Source organism: Dipodomys ordii, unplaced genomic scaffold (assembly GCF_000151885.1).
Source record: "Dipodomys ordii isolate 6190 unplaced genomic scaffold, Dord_2.0 Scaffold15, whole genome shotgun sequence".
NCBI lineage: Eukaryota > Metazoa > Chordata > Mammalia > Rodentia > Heteromyidae > Dipodomys > Dipodomys ordii.
Genome location: NW_012267231.1, coordinates 4719400 through 4736137, shown reverse-complemented (window position 1 = coordinate 4736137; position 16738 = coordinate 4719400). Strand labels below are relative to the sequence as shown.

Here is a 16738-nt window from a genome sequence, read left to right as displayed (position 1 = left end):
TCAATTCCTCAGCACCACATAAGCAGAAAAAGCCAGAAGTGGCACTGTGGCTCAAGTGGTAGAGCACTAGCCTTGAGCTGAAAAGCTGAGGGACATTGCTCAGGCCGAGTTCAGGCCCCATGGACACACACACACACACACACACACAAAGAAATTGCAAGTTATGACTGCATAGAATTATAGCAGTTATCAGTGTGTTGTAGCAGTAATACCAAGATTTCTTTCCCCAAAAAGTAGGCAAGAATACATGCTATACTGAACCTATTCTGGAAAGAACTTGATAAAATTCCTACATGGACATTACACAGTACTTTTTATCAACATCCTCTCCAATAAACTCTTATACTATTTGACCATACGAACCTCTCCCATACCCAAATCCCATGTGTGCACTGGGCTGTTCTAACATGAATCTAAGAAGATATTCTAAGCATCCCCTGTAAATCACGACCTCTCACTCCAAATCTGGGCCATTTATGTAATGAAAGATCAAGCAAAGACCTTCCAAAGCAAACAAACTCCCAAACGTTCACTAGTCGCACTCACTGCAAGCCAGCGCTTACACAAGCATTCTTCTGAAACCCCTCCTTCTTATATACACTAAGAAAAAGACAATTATTGCCAGGCCTGGTGTCTCACAGTTCGTGGCAAGCCTGCCCAAAAAGTTAGTGAGACTCCATCTTAATCTTTAAGCTGAGTACAGTGGCACGTAAATTTCATCCCAGCTACATGAGAGGCCACAGATGGGCAAAATCAATGTCTGAGGCTGGCTCTGGACAAAAATATGAAACCTGGGGGGGGGGGGGGGGGGGAGGAAAGCTTTAAAAAAGCAAAAACAAGGGCTAGGGGCATGAGTCAGATGGCAAGAATGAAACCTGGAGTTCAAAACCCCAGTATTTCCCCCTTCAAAAAAAGACAATCATTCTGCAGCCGTCATACCCCGTTCTGTTTTAAAATCTAAACAGGAAGTACAAAGGGCGTGAGCATCTCCATCCACAGATGGGCATCAGTACCTTCTCTTTCTTCTCTTTCGACTTCTTCTTTTCCTTGTCCCCTTCTTTGTCTTTCCGTGAGCTCAGCTGTTTCTCCTTGTTCTCCTTGTTCTCTTTCTTCTTCTGTTTTTTTTTCATTGGACTTTTCTCTAAGCCATCGTCCTAAGAAACCAATGGAGCTATGAACTTTTGCCACAAACTTTGTATTTGCTGGTTCACAAACTCTGTACGTGCAGTGCCCACAGAGGCTCATCACTGCCTGGAGTGAGTATGAATCCATCGGGACCTCAGAGTGCTCACTTGCGTAATTCTCCACTCCCTGGTCACACATCTAGGCCAATATGGACAAACATACCCTACTCACATCCTCTCATCAAGTCTTACTCTAGTAACCCATAAGACAGGCATCACTGGGCTGGAGTGCAGCTCTAGAATGTGTGAGGCCCTGAGTTGAACCCCAGCACTATTTCCCACCAAAAAAAAAAAAAATTGACACTATTCCTATTTCTAAGACAGAAAAACTGAGGGCTAGAGAGATTAATTGTATACTTATCCACAACCAGTTAGTCATTGATGAGGTTGCTAATAAGTGAATTTATGGATGTAAACAAATTCACGGCAGTTCCAGCTCCCCAAAATGACAGAATAAAATCCCATAGTGTTACCACTCATTGAAAGGGCATGTGAGTAAAACCAATATACTTTTCACTTTACTCAGACTAGAGGTTACTAACTGGCAGGACTTGGACCTACTAACCCACAGAAAAGTGGGTCCTGCTTTGTTTGGATCTAGGAAGAACTAGCTGTGTCATACGTAGCTCCCTGCTTCACATCAGATGTGAGCTCCCTCCCTGGTAAACCAATCCACATCACACCCGCTCATTTCAATGAGCCAATCAACTGGCATTTGGCTTTCACAGCTCTAACTGCTAGCTTAAATGCAGCTTTATTCTTCTGACAGATTAAGCAAAGATACACATAGTTTATTTGTATTTTGTCTATGCTACCTGTAAACCAAACATATCAAATGATTTTGGTAAGCTGACACGATAAGTAGAACTTAAAGACAACCAACACCAGCCTCAAATGAAATTCAAGCTCGTACCTTTACCTCTCCCTCTTCTGATGGGTTATCTGAGTGCCGAGGAGATGAAAATTCAAGTCCGTGCTCATCTTTCAGCCTAGGCGCTTTGTTTTCCTTCTTTACTCGAGGCTTCCGCTTTAACTTGGCCTGGAAAGAAGAAGTAAAAAGGTATAGATCAAGCTCCTCAGAAGCATGACTGAATGTTCTGATCCTTTCATGCAACAGCAGCCATAAGCAAACAAGGAAATTCAAGGAAATGAAGAGCATAATCAATAGGCTGGACACAAAATCCATAAGCTAAACATACATATGTAATATACACATGTGTAGCAATTAAGGAAATCTGTATTGCTTTGAATCTATTGATTCTATCCTTGGAATTCATCCTAAAGATAAAATTATGAAAAAGAGGTAAAACATCTTCTGCACAAAGACAATTTAAAATAATATACTAAAAAAATCTGGGAACAAGCTATATCTACAAGTAAGGAAAAGGTAAAAGTACTGTTTATCTACATAACCGCATGTGACACAATAATGTAAAACAAGTATATAGATGATCTCGCAGCACACTCTAGCACACCTGTAGAATGATGTGGTGAGCTTACACTGTTACACATAAAGCACAGTGATTTCCCCTAAGTCAGTGTCACAGCTAAAAGAGCGGTTAAGGACTGGGAATGTGGTTTAGTGGTTGAGTGCTTGCCTAGCATGCATGAAGCCCTGCTTTCAATTCCTCAGTACCCCACGAACAGAAAAAGCCAAGAGTGGTGCTGTGGCTCAAGTGGTAGATAAGAGTGTTAGCCTTGAGCAAAAAAGAAGCTCAGGACAGTGCCCAAGCCCTGAGTTCAAATCCCAGGACTAGCAAAATAAATCAATAAAAGAGCACCTAAGGAATGCCTAACTTAGCGGCTCCAATGTGACTTACTTCACGTCTTTCTAGGCCTGACTAAAATGTCGATAGGGAAGTCATGAGAGAAACTATTCAGGTGAATTCCTTAGAATCTTGGTGTTTTTCTGTGAGTTATCAGGTTATCATGATTGAAGCTTGGTTTCTGAAATTAACACTGTCTTAGCTGTTTATCCCATGATCGGTGATCACGAGCGGTCCCTGAGATACAGCAATAAGCAAATTCAAGGACATTCAGTGCAGTGGTTGGACCCCAGGTGACTAAGTAAGTGAGCAGGAAAGGGAAACAGCACAGTACAGTACTGGACTAGTGCAGTACTGGGATGGAGGGCCTGGACTCAAGGCATTCTCACTAGAGACATTTTTCTTTCAGGATTATTTTTTAAGTGGTATTAGAGGCGCTAGGTTTGTGAGAAAGATGCCAAGGTGTAGAAGTGATCACTAAGTGAGCATTTTTATAACTCCTAGGCAAACCATCATGATGGACTCTCAGATCAGGAGGTCACAGTATCAGAAAGGACATCTCTGCCCAGCTAGCTCTGTAGAGTTGGAGCCTCATCCCCAAAGAAGCCACGCACCTCCTCTCCACTCGTCACTGCCTCCTTCTTCTCCAAGCCCCTCCTGAGCAGCTTGAGCAGGTAGTCGGCTCGGTTCTGCAACTGCTTTCCCTGAGGCTTCTTGTCTGTCTCCACTGGCAGAATCTTCAACAAAAAAGGGAGAGAAGCACCCACCGCCACCCATGGCCTGGTTAGTGGATGAGGGTAAACAAACCACCAAAAGCTCAGGCACAGTTCCTCCCCACCCTGGCCGCCCCAACACACAGATAAAGCCTCAGTTCCTGTCTCATGTCTGTGGCACCCAGTCACTGAAAATCCCTCGTGAGCCATTCTCATTCTACACAACGGGATGGAGAAATCCAGCTCTCCCACTGGCTCCTACCTGTGCTGTTAACAGGGCAGAACAACTCAGGTAGGAGGGGCTTGTGGCTTCATCTGCTAGAGCATCCCAGCCGTCGTGGATTTCCTCCTTCCAGAAGCAGGGAATCCCTGGAGCTAGGTTAAAGCTTCGTTTTAGATTGAAAATGCTTCCTAGAGCATTGCCTGAGAGCACTGGGCTCTGCCAGGACATGGTCTCTGCCCTGCGACCATAGCTGCACCTCTCAGGCCAGACTGGGTTTGGTCTCAGTGCTTATGACAGGGTGCTGTCACCCTCCTAAAACCGGAGATGGGACGAGCAGAAAAAGCCCTTGAAGGAGCACAAAGTGAGGTGAGTCCTGCTTAAATTGGAGCCAGTCAGCTGTCCTTGCTTACAGCTCTAACCGTGGCCTTGTTACTTGCAACAGATAGGGTGGGAGGCTCGATTTCCCGACAAAAAAAAATACCAAGGGGTCAGCCATTATTCCTGGGTAGAACTGAAGTAAGGTTATTTCAAATTACTTGTAAACAAAGGGCCAGTAACTCGGCCCCGCCAACACTTTACTATATCGTGCGTGGTATTTGTTCTAATGAGATTTGACCTGTAATAGTTACCGGAATTTAAAGGTTTCTCCTACCATTTTCCCCAAATTTCACCTGGTTACTATCTATACTTTTATTGCCCTCTATGAAACAGTGCCACAATGCTAACTTTCCCAAGAATGAGGAATCCTGGGAATTTTCTCTGGTGTTTATATCTAGCTTGATCTCCCCTTTCAAAAACAGTGAAGAATAAAGTAAGCGACACAAAAACACGACACAACAAAAATGTGGCAATCGCCAGCATACAGAGGCACTTACTTTGTCAGTCAGATTCAGCTCTGGGTCCGTCTTAATTAACTCCCAGTTCCCGTAGCCATGTTCGTAAATTCCCAGCAGCAGGCGCGAGTCATCCTCCACGCCCCACTCCACATCGAAGTGCGCAGCTTTGACCCGGCAGGTTAAGCAGTACCTACAGGACAGAGCGGGGTTAAGAGCGTAAGAGCCCAGGACCCTTCTGATTTGGCAAATAAGAAGCAAGAAAGCCAGACGTTGGTGGCCTTCACCTATAAACTATCTCCTTAGGGGACTATTGTCAGCAAGATAGCAGTTACAGGCCAGCTGGGACAAAAAGTTCATAAGACCTCATCTTAACCTATAGTGCTGGGCATGGTGGCATGGTCCGGCAGGCTCACTGTGGCAAGACACATGAAATACAACTGTCGTCCAGGGCGGCCTGCGCAAAATTAACTAAGGCAAAATATATAAAAGTGTGGTTCAAGTGGTACAGAGCCTGCCTGTGCACAAAGCCCTGAATTTAAACTCCGGCAGCACCAAAGCAGAGACAATAAAAACGTTACCTGACTACACATCACTGTAACTCCAAACCTGTTCTCAATGGCCCATGAAGGTTCTCAGAATATACTCACTTTTTTTTTTCTTCAGGGTCCACGGGGATAGATTTATGCAGCATCTCAAACTCTTCTTCATGTTGGATAATGGATTTCACATTAACCTGAACTCCAGAAATCTTGATGGTGGGGCCTCTCCTTTTCCCTGGTCCTTTCCCTGAGGAATACAAATTTTTTATTACTTAAAGAAAATATGTTACAATTTTATAGAAAACATTTATCATCAAACTCTGAAATCTTAGTCCACCTTTATAATCTCGTTTTTTTGTGTGTGTTTTTTTGGGGTTTTTTTTGGGTCCGGTCATGGGGCCTGAACTCTGGGCCTGGGCGCTGTCCCTCAGCTCTTCAACTCAAGGATAGCGCTCTACCATTTGAGCCACAGTGCCACTTCCGGCTTTTTTCTTTTTGTTTATGTGGTGCTGAGGAATCGAACCCAGGGTCTCAGGCATACAAGGCAAGCGCTCTACCATTGAGCCACCTTCCCAGCCCCTAATCTCCAGTTTTTACTCTTAGTTCAAAGACACAATCTGTAAAGCAAAAGTGTTCTTGATATTTATAAAGTAAGTTTTAACCATGTTTTAATATTGAGGGCTTTTTAAAGACATTTGGTGTTTAATCTCTTGTTTAAACTGCTATGTTACAAAATTCATAAATTAACACAAAAAGATTATAAAGACATGAATGGTGAGCTATTTCCTTTTGTATTACTAATTCCAACAAAAAGCTCAAAAATAACCAAATGTTTTTTTTTTATTTATGTTTTTTCTTTTTTTTTTAATTTTATTTGTGAACATACTGTACAGAGGGGTTACAATTACATGGGCAGGATAATGCGTACATTTCTTACTAAGCATTGCAGCCTCCTCCTTTGGTTTACCCTTCACATTCCTTCCCAGCCTCCCCCCTCCCCCACCAAATGTCTTAAAGATGCTTCCTACTTATCTTTATAACACTACTAATGAAACGATATGAGATTATGTAGGTAGCACATTAAAATAACAAAGGTGCATGAACACCTGAAATCATGATGATTTAGAAGCAAAAGTAAAACCTAGTCACTCAAACCAGAATCCAAGTGGAAATATACAAGAATACCACTTGGTGAAAGCAAAGAGTTTTCCATGGAAACGTGGGCAAAATATATGAAGACAGCTGAAAGAAAACAAAATGCAAATACCTCTTAGAGAGACATAAGATTGCTTTCCACCTGACAGGTTAACAAAAATCCAGAAACCATCATGCGCTCTGCTCATGAGGCTTGTGACAGGTACTAACAACCCTTCTAGTGATGTAAATGAAAACAACCAAGTAAAGCACAGTCACTTTCCTCTGCACCTTCTAATCCCACTTCTAGAATGTCACAAAGACACGCTGGGGAGATACACAACAGTATATTCGTGAGATCACATTAATTCTTGGGGGCTTTATTCATAATGACAACAGACTGAAAACAAGCAAAATATTCAGATTACAGGAAAATATGGTTGCGAGCCATCTAATAGGACATGGGCAACTGCAGAAGGAAAGAAAGCCATCTCTACAGAATGACCCAATGCCCTCAGGAATGATGGACAGACACAACTGCACAGCAGGCATGGTATGTAAACAAGTGGAAATGCACAAGTGCACACACTATCTTATATTCTTTAAAGCATGCTGTAGAATAGTAAACTCACAACTCGCAAGAACACTGACCTAATAAAAAGAGGACAAGCACATGGCTGGAACACAGGTTAAAGCAAGATTCCCTAAGTGTACCTGCTTTATGCCTTTCTTTTGGACCATTTCTATGTAGATACTTTGTAAGATTAAAAAAACAAAGGTGCCCAGTGCCGATGGCTCAGGCCTATAATCCTAGCTACTCAGGAGGCTGAGATCTGAGGAGCGCAGTTCAAAGCCAACCCAGGCAGCAAAGTTCAGTCCGTGAGATTCTTATCTCCAATTAACCATCAGAAAACCAGAAGTGAAGCTGTGGCTCAAGTGGTAGAGCGCTCACCTTGAGCAGAAGAGCTCAGGAACAGCGCCCAAGCCCAGAGTTCAAATCCCACAACTAACAACAACAAAAAAAAAAGCTAAGTCAATAAAAGGGGGAGTACTAAAAACTAAAACTGAATGAAAACATTCAATTACATTAGTGTATAGTCACACAGTCAAAAAGAACAACTTCAAATAATTTATATCATTGGTAGAATGAATGCTAATGACAAAAAGATATGCAAAGATCTGGGTCTTACTGTTATTGATCATTGGAAATATATTACACAATGTGGGTTTGTTAACAGTCATCTTTGGAGTGAAAAGATAGAGGCATCCACACAGACTTGCCCCTCGGGTCTTTGTGTCATTCAAACCAATTTGGTCTTTGCATACCATCATGAAAGAACCCGCCATTCATCTTGTTCATCACTATACACATCCTGCAAACCAACTTGGTTTGTGAACAGATTTCTCCTAGTACAGAATGAATAAAACAAACATTGGGCACGTGTAGATTTACAAGTATGCTGGAAAGAAGCTGGTCATGGAAATCCCAGTTCCCAGGCCCAGAGCTGGGGACATCCCCACCACTGACCTGTGACTTACCCTCACTGGCATTCTCCTTCAGCTGTTCCTCATACTCCTGCATTGCTGATACACAGCTATTGTGGATCAGCTCACCCAGGCGCTTCAGGTCTGCCACAGACTTATCCACCAACTCAGCATCACGTGCTATGCACTCTAGCCTGAGGAAACACAGAGGGGGATATGCTGTTTTCTCCTTTTTCTGAAGGTCACACAATCTGAGCCCCCAGCTATCACCTGAGTTTAATCCAGCCAAGACACCTTTTACTGTCTTTCTGCACGGTTCATCTCCAGGCTCTACCACTGTACAGAAAGGGCTAACACACCCGCCTTCCATCACAAAGAATGATGCCCTGGAGCATTCCAGAAAGTTAAGTAATTGCAAACATCAGAAAGGAGCAGGTTCGAGTAAAGTGAGTAGATGACTAACTGCCTCTCCATGTTCACTTTCCTTCTCCCTGTTTGGCTGTCACTCAGTTTCCCTGTTCCCAGAGCACAGTTTACAACTCAGAAACACACTGGCTAAAACCAATTTTAATACATTCTGGGTTGTTTTCTTTTTTGTTTTTTTTTTAAATAGTAACTAGCTCAAAGATAAGCATTCCACCACGGGGGGTGGGGGGGTAAGGAGTGTGGGTGGGGAACGGACACAAATGCACCCCAAGAAGATGCACCCAACTCTGGCAATTCTGCTGTGACTGTTATGTATCACTATACCCTCTCCAAATGGAAAGGACAAAACAAACAACAAAGCACACAAACAAAAAACAAGCTTGGTACTTTCACCAGCCCCAGAAGTTCATCAGGAATTTAGAGATGGCAATCTAACATTTCCTTCAAATCATTGCCTTTATTTAAAGGATGTATAGTTGACTCTGCATAAAGCAAAATACTGAACTATTTGATATATAGAGTTTTCTGAATTCATTTTTTCTGGAAGTTACTCTGGGCAAGATGATACAGGCTCTTTCTATTTAATCTTAAATGACAAAGAGCCTCTTTCCTTTGACTACTAAATCTAAGAATATAAACATCTCTTTTTAAAGTGCTTATTTTCTGGGCACTGGTGGCTCACTCCTATAATCCTAGCTAGGAAGGAAGCTGAGATCTAAGGATCGTGGTTCAAACCCAGCCCGGGCAAGAAAGTCCATGAGACTCTTATGGCGCTGTGCTCAAGTGGTAGAACACTAGCCTTGAGCTGAAGAGTTGAGGGACAGCACCCAGGCCCAGAGTTGAAGCCTCACGACCAACACACACACACACACACACATACACAGTGCTTGCTTATCTTCCTCAAGGAAAGCAAAATCCCTAAGAAAAATGATCTATCTCTACCACCTGTCATCTTCCCAATATGGGATATACACCCAAAATATCAACATTTGTAAAACAATGTTGCCAGAATTTATAAAAAGGAAGTTCCCAACATCAGTATTAAATGAAAAATGTGGAAGTTGTGCTATAGCTCAAGTGGTAGAGCGCTCGGCCTTGACCTGAAGAGTACAGGGACAGCGTCCAAGCCCAAAGTTCAAGCCCCAGTGACCGACCAAAAAAAAAAAAAAAAACAACCCAAAAAATAAATTTATCAAAAAATAAAAAAAAGAAAGAAAAAGAAAAACGTCACCAAAAAGAGAATCTGCTATATAAAACTGAAAAAAGAAAGGGGTTATTACCAAGCTTACCGTTCTAGAGGGAGCCCAAACTTCTTATAAGCTTTGATAAACCTAGAAATAGGATAAATAAAACACATTCAAAACCAGAGCATTAGATACATTAATGTCAACATACCCTGTGGATATGAGCCACAAGAATTCTCAAAACTTTAGACTGAGCCCAAATCCTTTCAAGTAAGACTAGATGAACACACAGTGTGTTTGAAACTGACCAACTTCAAAGAATGAGCACTTGCAGACATTTCAAATTAATGGCCAGCATTGTTCTTAGTGACTGATCATGAGACTGCTTGCAAGTATAATGCAACTATAAGAGAGAGCCAGGCCTAGTGACTCACACTGGCAGAGCCCAAAGGATTACCAGTTCAAAAGCCAATCTGCCCTACTTAGTAAAACCTTGTTTTAAAAAAAGGTGGGTAGGGGGAAAGACACTGGTGGGTCACACCTCTAATAATTAGCTATTAAGGAGACTGAAATTTCAAGATTGTGGTTCCAAGCCAGCCAGGGCAGAAAAGTCCAAGAGACTCTTACCTCCAATTTATTCCACCATAAAGCCAGAAATGGATCTGTGGCTCAAATGGTAGAGCACCAGCCTTAAGTGAAAAAGCCAATTGAGGAGGGCTTGAGGCTCTAAGTTTCAAGCCCCAGTACCAGCAAGAAATAAAAATCAGGAAAAACAATGTATGTATATGCATACATATGTGTGAGTGTGTATACACACACATACACACACTCACACATAAACATATGTAAGAAGCTAGAAATGTGGCTTAGTGGAAGAATGCTTGCCCAGCATGCATGAAGCCCTAGGTTCGATTCCTCAGTACCACATACACAGAAAAAGCCCCTAGTGGCACTGTGGCTCAAATGATAGAGTGCTAACCTTGAGCAACAGAAGTCCAGGGACAGTGCCCAGGCCCTGAGTTCAGGCCTTAGGACTGGCAAAAAAATAAACAAACATATATGAGAACTCTATGTTTTAATATATTTCTTGTAGGCTTGTAAAGTTCAACACGTAACTAATGATTTAGTTATCAAAACTCTATCATGATAAACTTCCAATATCATTTGTTGGCCTATTCAGTCCATTTTGCTTCTAATTATAAACTCTATTTTTTTTTATTGTCTAGCCAAGGATACAGCCATGAAGAGTCCTAAGACTGTCTCAAATGCCTTTTGAAATTAGGCCAAAATAAACTAAATATATAATTTAAAACTTCTTAGGCAAAACTGTTAAGAAACTCTAGTGATTCCTGCCCAACCATACGTCTCCCACTAAAAATCCAATGCAGCTTTCCAGTCTCTACTTCTGGCCACGCAAACCACCTTCTCCCTATGCTCACAGACTAGCCACTAGAAAGCAAGAAGTCCCAATGTACCCCGGCCATCACTGTGACATGCCACTCGACCATGACAATATGGTGGTGTGACAGTAGAAAGAGAAAAGAGGATGGGATGTGATCAGAGCTAGGAAACAACACTGAAGACGAGTACGAGGACTGAGACAGCAGATCGGAGGCCACCCCTCAGAGGGCTCTGCTATCTCCCAGTGCACACTGTAGCATTTCACATCGGGTGGGAACAGGAGGACCTGCGGTTCACTGAGTCCAGATTCAGAATTGCGAAGGGATTAAGGGTGGGAGGTGGAAGTCTAGTTTGTCAATACTGGCATACATTTATATTTTCCTTCAATAAGTTTAACAAAAAAGGAGGAATAGGAATAATGTTTAAATAGAAACAAAAGACCTTACAGTTTCAAATATAATTTAATACATATGGATTAGGACAGAAAGCTAACTTTTCATAATTTCTTTTTTCTTTATACTTTTAAAGAAACAATGTGGAATTTAGGAAAATGTATTTAGAAGCAGCCATTTTAGATCACATTTTCGGAGAGTGAAGCATTATGTAATCAGATACCATCAAATGTTGACATGACACAGAAAGGTGTCTAGAGTTGATTTTAAGCAGGGTGGCAGGAAGCAAGCTGCCAAAACAGGTCATGTATATGAATAAAATAAATGAACCAAAGCAGGCAAGTGGTATCAGTACTTTCACCAACAATGTGGGCATGGGAATGTGGAGAAGCCAGGGAGGGAAAGGTAATAAGGGTAGTTTTATTTGTACCATTTCTATTTTTTATATCTACATTAATTTTGCTTCATACAGATACATATGTCTGTGTAATCATGTTAATTCTCTTTCTCCCTGGTTGAACTTGCTTTGTGAAAACATTTAGAATGGTACATAGGAGGTGCAATCAGGAGAAGCTGAGTTCAAAGCCAGCCGAAGATAGAGGGGAAAAGGTAGCAAGATCCCATCTCAACCAATAAGCTGGGTAGAGTGGCACATGCCTGGCATCTCAGCTACTAGGAAGGCTTCGATAGAAGAACTTAGCCCTACTCAAAAAATGCTAGACTACCTGAAAAATAACTAAAGCAAAAATGGGGTAGAGGCATGACTAAAGTGATAGAGCACCTATCTTTAAAAAAAAAGAAAAATGGTCAGAATAGAAAGCAAACAAACAAAGAGATCAACAACAGACCAGGGCACCCTACCACCCCCACCCCCTGGCCTTGGCTGCGGAAATCTTTGCAAAAGGCAGCATGGTCCTGAAGATCTGGGTACAACTCAGCATCTACCTTTGGAGTAGGGAGTAACTTGTGCCTACTCTGGAATAATAAATGTCAGGAATCCAAAGTGCCTGCAGCAAGTCCTTGCAAACCAGCTCAAGTGGGAGCACAGGCTGCACCAACCTGCGGATCTCGGTGTCGGTAAACCCCTCCACGAGGTCCTTCCGCACACTCCGAGGGCGCCCGCGGCGCTTGGGCTTCTTATCGTCATCAGAGTCGTCTGTCTCGCTCTCAGAGGCAGAGGACCTCTGGGCCTGCCTCTTAGACTCAGTGTCAGAATCACTATCATTCGTCTGAGCCTGAAAAATAAAAGAGGAAAGGTCACACTTCAGCAAATGTTCTATCCACACACTGACAGGTCTAAGATCAGCCCTTCTTAATTCTTTCACACTCAGATTCCCTTTCACAAACCAAGAGGCCAATGAGGAAAACTTGCTTCACATAGTCACACCTTCAGAAACTTCATAGTGTGGTCAATGAAACAGGTTAAAAGATACCTGAATATTTTCATAACATCCAATATCCTGGGGGACACGTTAACTAGTCCCTATAACACAAGGAGACTCGTCACAAGGACTGGATGGATCAACAAGTGAAAACACACTTGGATGGAGGCCTGGTGTACCACAAGCGCTCGGTAAATACTAGCTACTTTTACCTAACACTGAATTATCAGGATGTCTGCCATCTCCAACAAAATGGATAAAAAACACTTCTCTGAAATGGTGCCTGAGCAAGTACTACAATCATCGAGCCTGTGAGTGCTCCTCGGTTTTGGGTGATTTATGTAATCTTTTGCAAAGAAAGTACTTTTCCACATGCTATGAACGTGTAAAGACACACTCATAGGCCGGGCTTACTGAAAGCTGAGGCTAGTGGCAGGAAGAGCAAAATTGTTAGGATTACCAATTCTAATCTCAAAGGCAAAACAAAAACTGCTGCTGCACTCGGATCCCCTTCAACCAAGTCATAAAAAGAGGATTTGCAAACCCAATCAAATCAAATGGCTCTGCATTTAGCCACTGTTCTCTGCTCTGCAGCCTCTGAACCAGGCAACAACGCAAAGCCGCTTCCTTGAAAACCCTTCACACACAAATACTTTCCTCTTAACCACATTACCTTTTTGGTGGAACTGCGAATCCGAGGCAGCATATAAATTTCTTCCAGCTCCTTCTGTCGTTCCTCCTCCTCTACTTTCTTCCTTTGCTCTTCTGGAATGATCTCATCCCAGTCCTTATGAGGACGCTCTTCCAGCTCCTCCTCATCTTCCATCGTTGCAAAATTGGCAACCTGAAAACAAACAGACAAGCCACTGTCTAACGTATCTCTACTTCCCAGCTCCATCCACTAAACCAGTGTTCCCAAAAAGAAGTCAGACTCTCAGTAAAGAGACTCCTGTGAGTTGGCACCATATCTTAGATTCCTTCTTAACTTTGCAGGTTATTTCTCAAGGTCATTTAGAGCCAACAATGAGGTCAATTCTGAAGTTTATCATTAGCCAGGCACTGGAGGCTCACACCTATAATCCTAGTTACTCAGAAGGCTGAGCTATACGATTGCAGCTGAAAGCCAGCCCAGGTAGAAAAGTCCATAAGACTCTTATCTCCAATAAACAGAAAAAGTTGGAAGTGGTGTTTGGTTCAAGCAGTAGAGTGCTAGCCTAGAGCAAAAAACTTAGGGACAGCACCCAGACCCTGAGTTCAAGCCCCAGGACTGGCAAAACAAAAAGCAAAAATCATCATCATTGCTGTCAAAACTGACTCATTAACTTCCAACAAGGGTATCATGATTTTTCCAAGGGGAAAAAAAGGTGTAATTTTTTTTGCTTTTTGCTTATGTGGTACTGAGGAATCGAACCCAGGGCCTCAAGCATACAAGGCAAGCGCTCTACCACTGAGCCACCTTCCCAGCCCCCAAAAGGTGTAATTTTTGAGACCATTAAAAATGACTGCTATGTCCATTCTTCCAAGTTAAGCAGTTTATAGTTAGTTTCAATCTGATTTTTTTCAAAATTGCCATCCATGTGAGAAGGAAGCAAGATGGGCAGTGTGGCTCACACCTACAATTCGAGGAGGCTCTAGACTCAAAGCCAGCCAGGGCAGGCACTACAATAGGATAACCATCAAAAAAAATGCTGGACGGGCAGCATGACTCAAGTAGTGAAGCACCAGGCAGGAACAAGAAAGCCAAACAATACGGCCTCCAGGCTGGACAGTCTATGAGACTCTTATCTCCAATTAACCAGCCGATCTAAAATACACCAGGACATATACATGACACAGGACTCTAGGCATTCCAGTGAGACAAAGGGAGGATACTCTTAGGGGAAAAACCCAAAGGCACAATGCCTCTGTGCTCACCACGGTGACTGATCATGAAGAATAATCCTTATCACAATGAAAACAAGTCTTTCAATGAAAGTGGAGATGTAGCTCTAGTGGTAGAGCTCCAGCCTTGAGTGAAAAAGCTGAGGGATACCACCCAGGCCCTGAGTTCAAGCCCCAATACTGGCACCAAAAAAAAAAAAAAAAGCCAAACAAGAGAGCATGAGGCTCTGAGTCCAAACCCCGATACCATCAAAAAATGGAAAAAATAAAATAGTCATAGACATAGACAAGAAATGATTATATAATAAATTACTGGTGAGAAGTGTCTCACAGGTATTTTCATACCTTAAACTGTGACAGAAGCTCATCTGTCGCACTTGTGGACACTTCATTCTCCCTGGTTTCAGCTAGGCGTAAAATTTCATCTATATCCATCTCCTGAAAGAAAAAAAGTAATGCAGATATGGTCACAAAACAACCGTCTTCAGCGCTGACTGAAGGCATTAAAGAAACTGGCTTTGCTTGCTGGCATTCTATCCCCTCTAAGGCTCTCGGTCTGTATCCCTTACATCTAAGGTTGCAGATTATGAGCTAGAAATAGTCACGCTCCCAGCTGCTCAGGAGGCAGAGGTAACAGGATCACACGTCAGAGGCCAGCCTGGACAAAGTCAGCAAGACTCTAATTCAAAAGGCAAATAGTAAAGAGGGCTGGGAGCAGAACCCAAGTAGTAGAAGACCTCGGTGTGAAAGGCTCAATGCTGGTGGGGGGGGGGGGGGGGGGGTTACATGGACAAAAACATAAAACTAAAGAAATTACAAAAAGGAAAACTAGAGGGAAATAATCAGACAAAAATCCTTACTTTTTTTCATATTTATTATAGTAAGGGCTTTGAGATCTGTTAAGGAAAAAAACACATGTCCCTTCAATAATTACTCTTTATAAAACTCATAAAACTCAGAATCTGCTTCCTGAAGAATTCAGACATTTCCAGATGAAACTTCTCCCATTAAAAAAAAAAGGGGGGAAAAATTCCCTACAGGGATAGAGCATAGCTTAAGTAGTAGAACAAATGGCTCTCAATTCACTCCTCAGAACCAAAAAACAATTCACCTCCCTATGGGTTACCTGAGGCTCTGACTCCTCCCCTTCAAGTTCTTTGAAGAGATCCTCTGCTCCAAATTTCAAAATAGCTGTCAGCTCTTCTTTATTAAAAGGATTTGAGCTGTAGAAATAAAATGTAGTTGTAATATCTTAGGAACGCCAAGCTCTCAGAAGCTGTATTTCAGAATACCTGCCCTTCAGAAAGGGGTCAAGTTAACTATGAAAAGATAACTGTTGCCCCAAGAAAAATGATCCCTGAAATATCCCATTTCTTATCTTCAGGATAGTTAGTGGACCCTCGCAAAAGCCTAGAAACAATTTTATCCTATTAGCTCATCTATTACATGCTTAAGCAAGAAAATCACCAATGGTTAACATCAAGAAGAGAGTTCCCTACTGAATCTAAGATAAAATGTTTCAACCATTTCATCTCTGCCAGGCTTTTATGATTCAGGTGCCTCTCCAATGGAAAATTATCAGAAGACCTATTTAGAAGGAACAAATCAGACTACATCTCAAAACACAGTACAGCACTCAGTCTGGTCCAAATGTGAACAAACCTCTTCACTTCTATACCGTGCTGCTATGGAATAGGAACAGACTTAACAGTCTCCACACAAGCACCTTCACTAACAGTAGAAACAGCGACCCAAGTAGTCTCATGGAGTCACTCTGAAAAGCCAAAGGGACACTGGGATGGGAGGCAGCTCACCCAGAGAGCTGTCATATCACCCAGAGAGCCAAAGTAGAGCCGAAGGAGAGGCAGAAAGAAGGAGAGATAGCACTTAAGCTTGGGGGCAAAAAGAGAAGAGGGAAAACAGAAGAAAATGAAAATGCCATTTTCTTGCCATATGACTAGTTTTACTGGCAATGTGGCCTAGTGGTAGAGTGCTTGCCTAGCATGCATGAAGCCCTGGGTTCCATTCCTCAGTACCACATACACAGAAAAGGCCAGAAGTGGCTCAAGTGCTGGAGTGCCTGCTTTGAGCAAAAGAAGCTCAGGGAGAGTGCCCCAGCCCTGAGTTCAAGAATGGCAGAAAAAGAAAGAAGGAAAGAGAAAGAAAGAAAGAAAGAAAGAAAGAAAGAAAGA

At 42.4% G+C, this 16738-nt stretch overlaps 1 protein-coding gene across 1 annotated transcript in view; it reads right to left on the bottom strand.

The window, feature by feature from the left end:
• The window catches only part of Chd2 (chromodomain helicase DNA binding protein 2), a 62590-nt gene that overhangs the window by 11950 nt on the left and 33902 nt on the right, over nt 1-16738 (bottom strand). The window contains exons 19-29 of the mRNA XM_013011887.1: nt 15673-15769; nt 14892-14984; nt 13339-13509; nt 12343-12518; nt 9596-9637; nt 7935-8074; nt 5370-5508; nt 4762-4912; nt 3565-3687; nt 2098-2223; nt 1014-1154 (exon numbers count right to left, since the gene is read on the bottom strand). Coding sequence (XP_012867341.1) covers nt 1014-1154; nt 2098-2223; nt 3565-3687; nt 4762-4912; nt 5370-5508; nt 7935-8074; nt 9596-9637; nt 12343-12518; nt 13339-13509; nt 14892-14984; nt 15673-15769 — 1399 coding nt within the window. The remainder of the gene's footprint in view (nt 1-1013; nt 1155-2097; nt 2224-3564; nt 3688-4761; nt 4913-5369; nt 5509-7934; nt 8075-9595; nt 9638-12342; nt 12519-13338; nt 13510-14891; nt 14985-15672; nt 15770-16738) is intronic.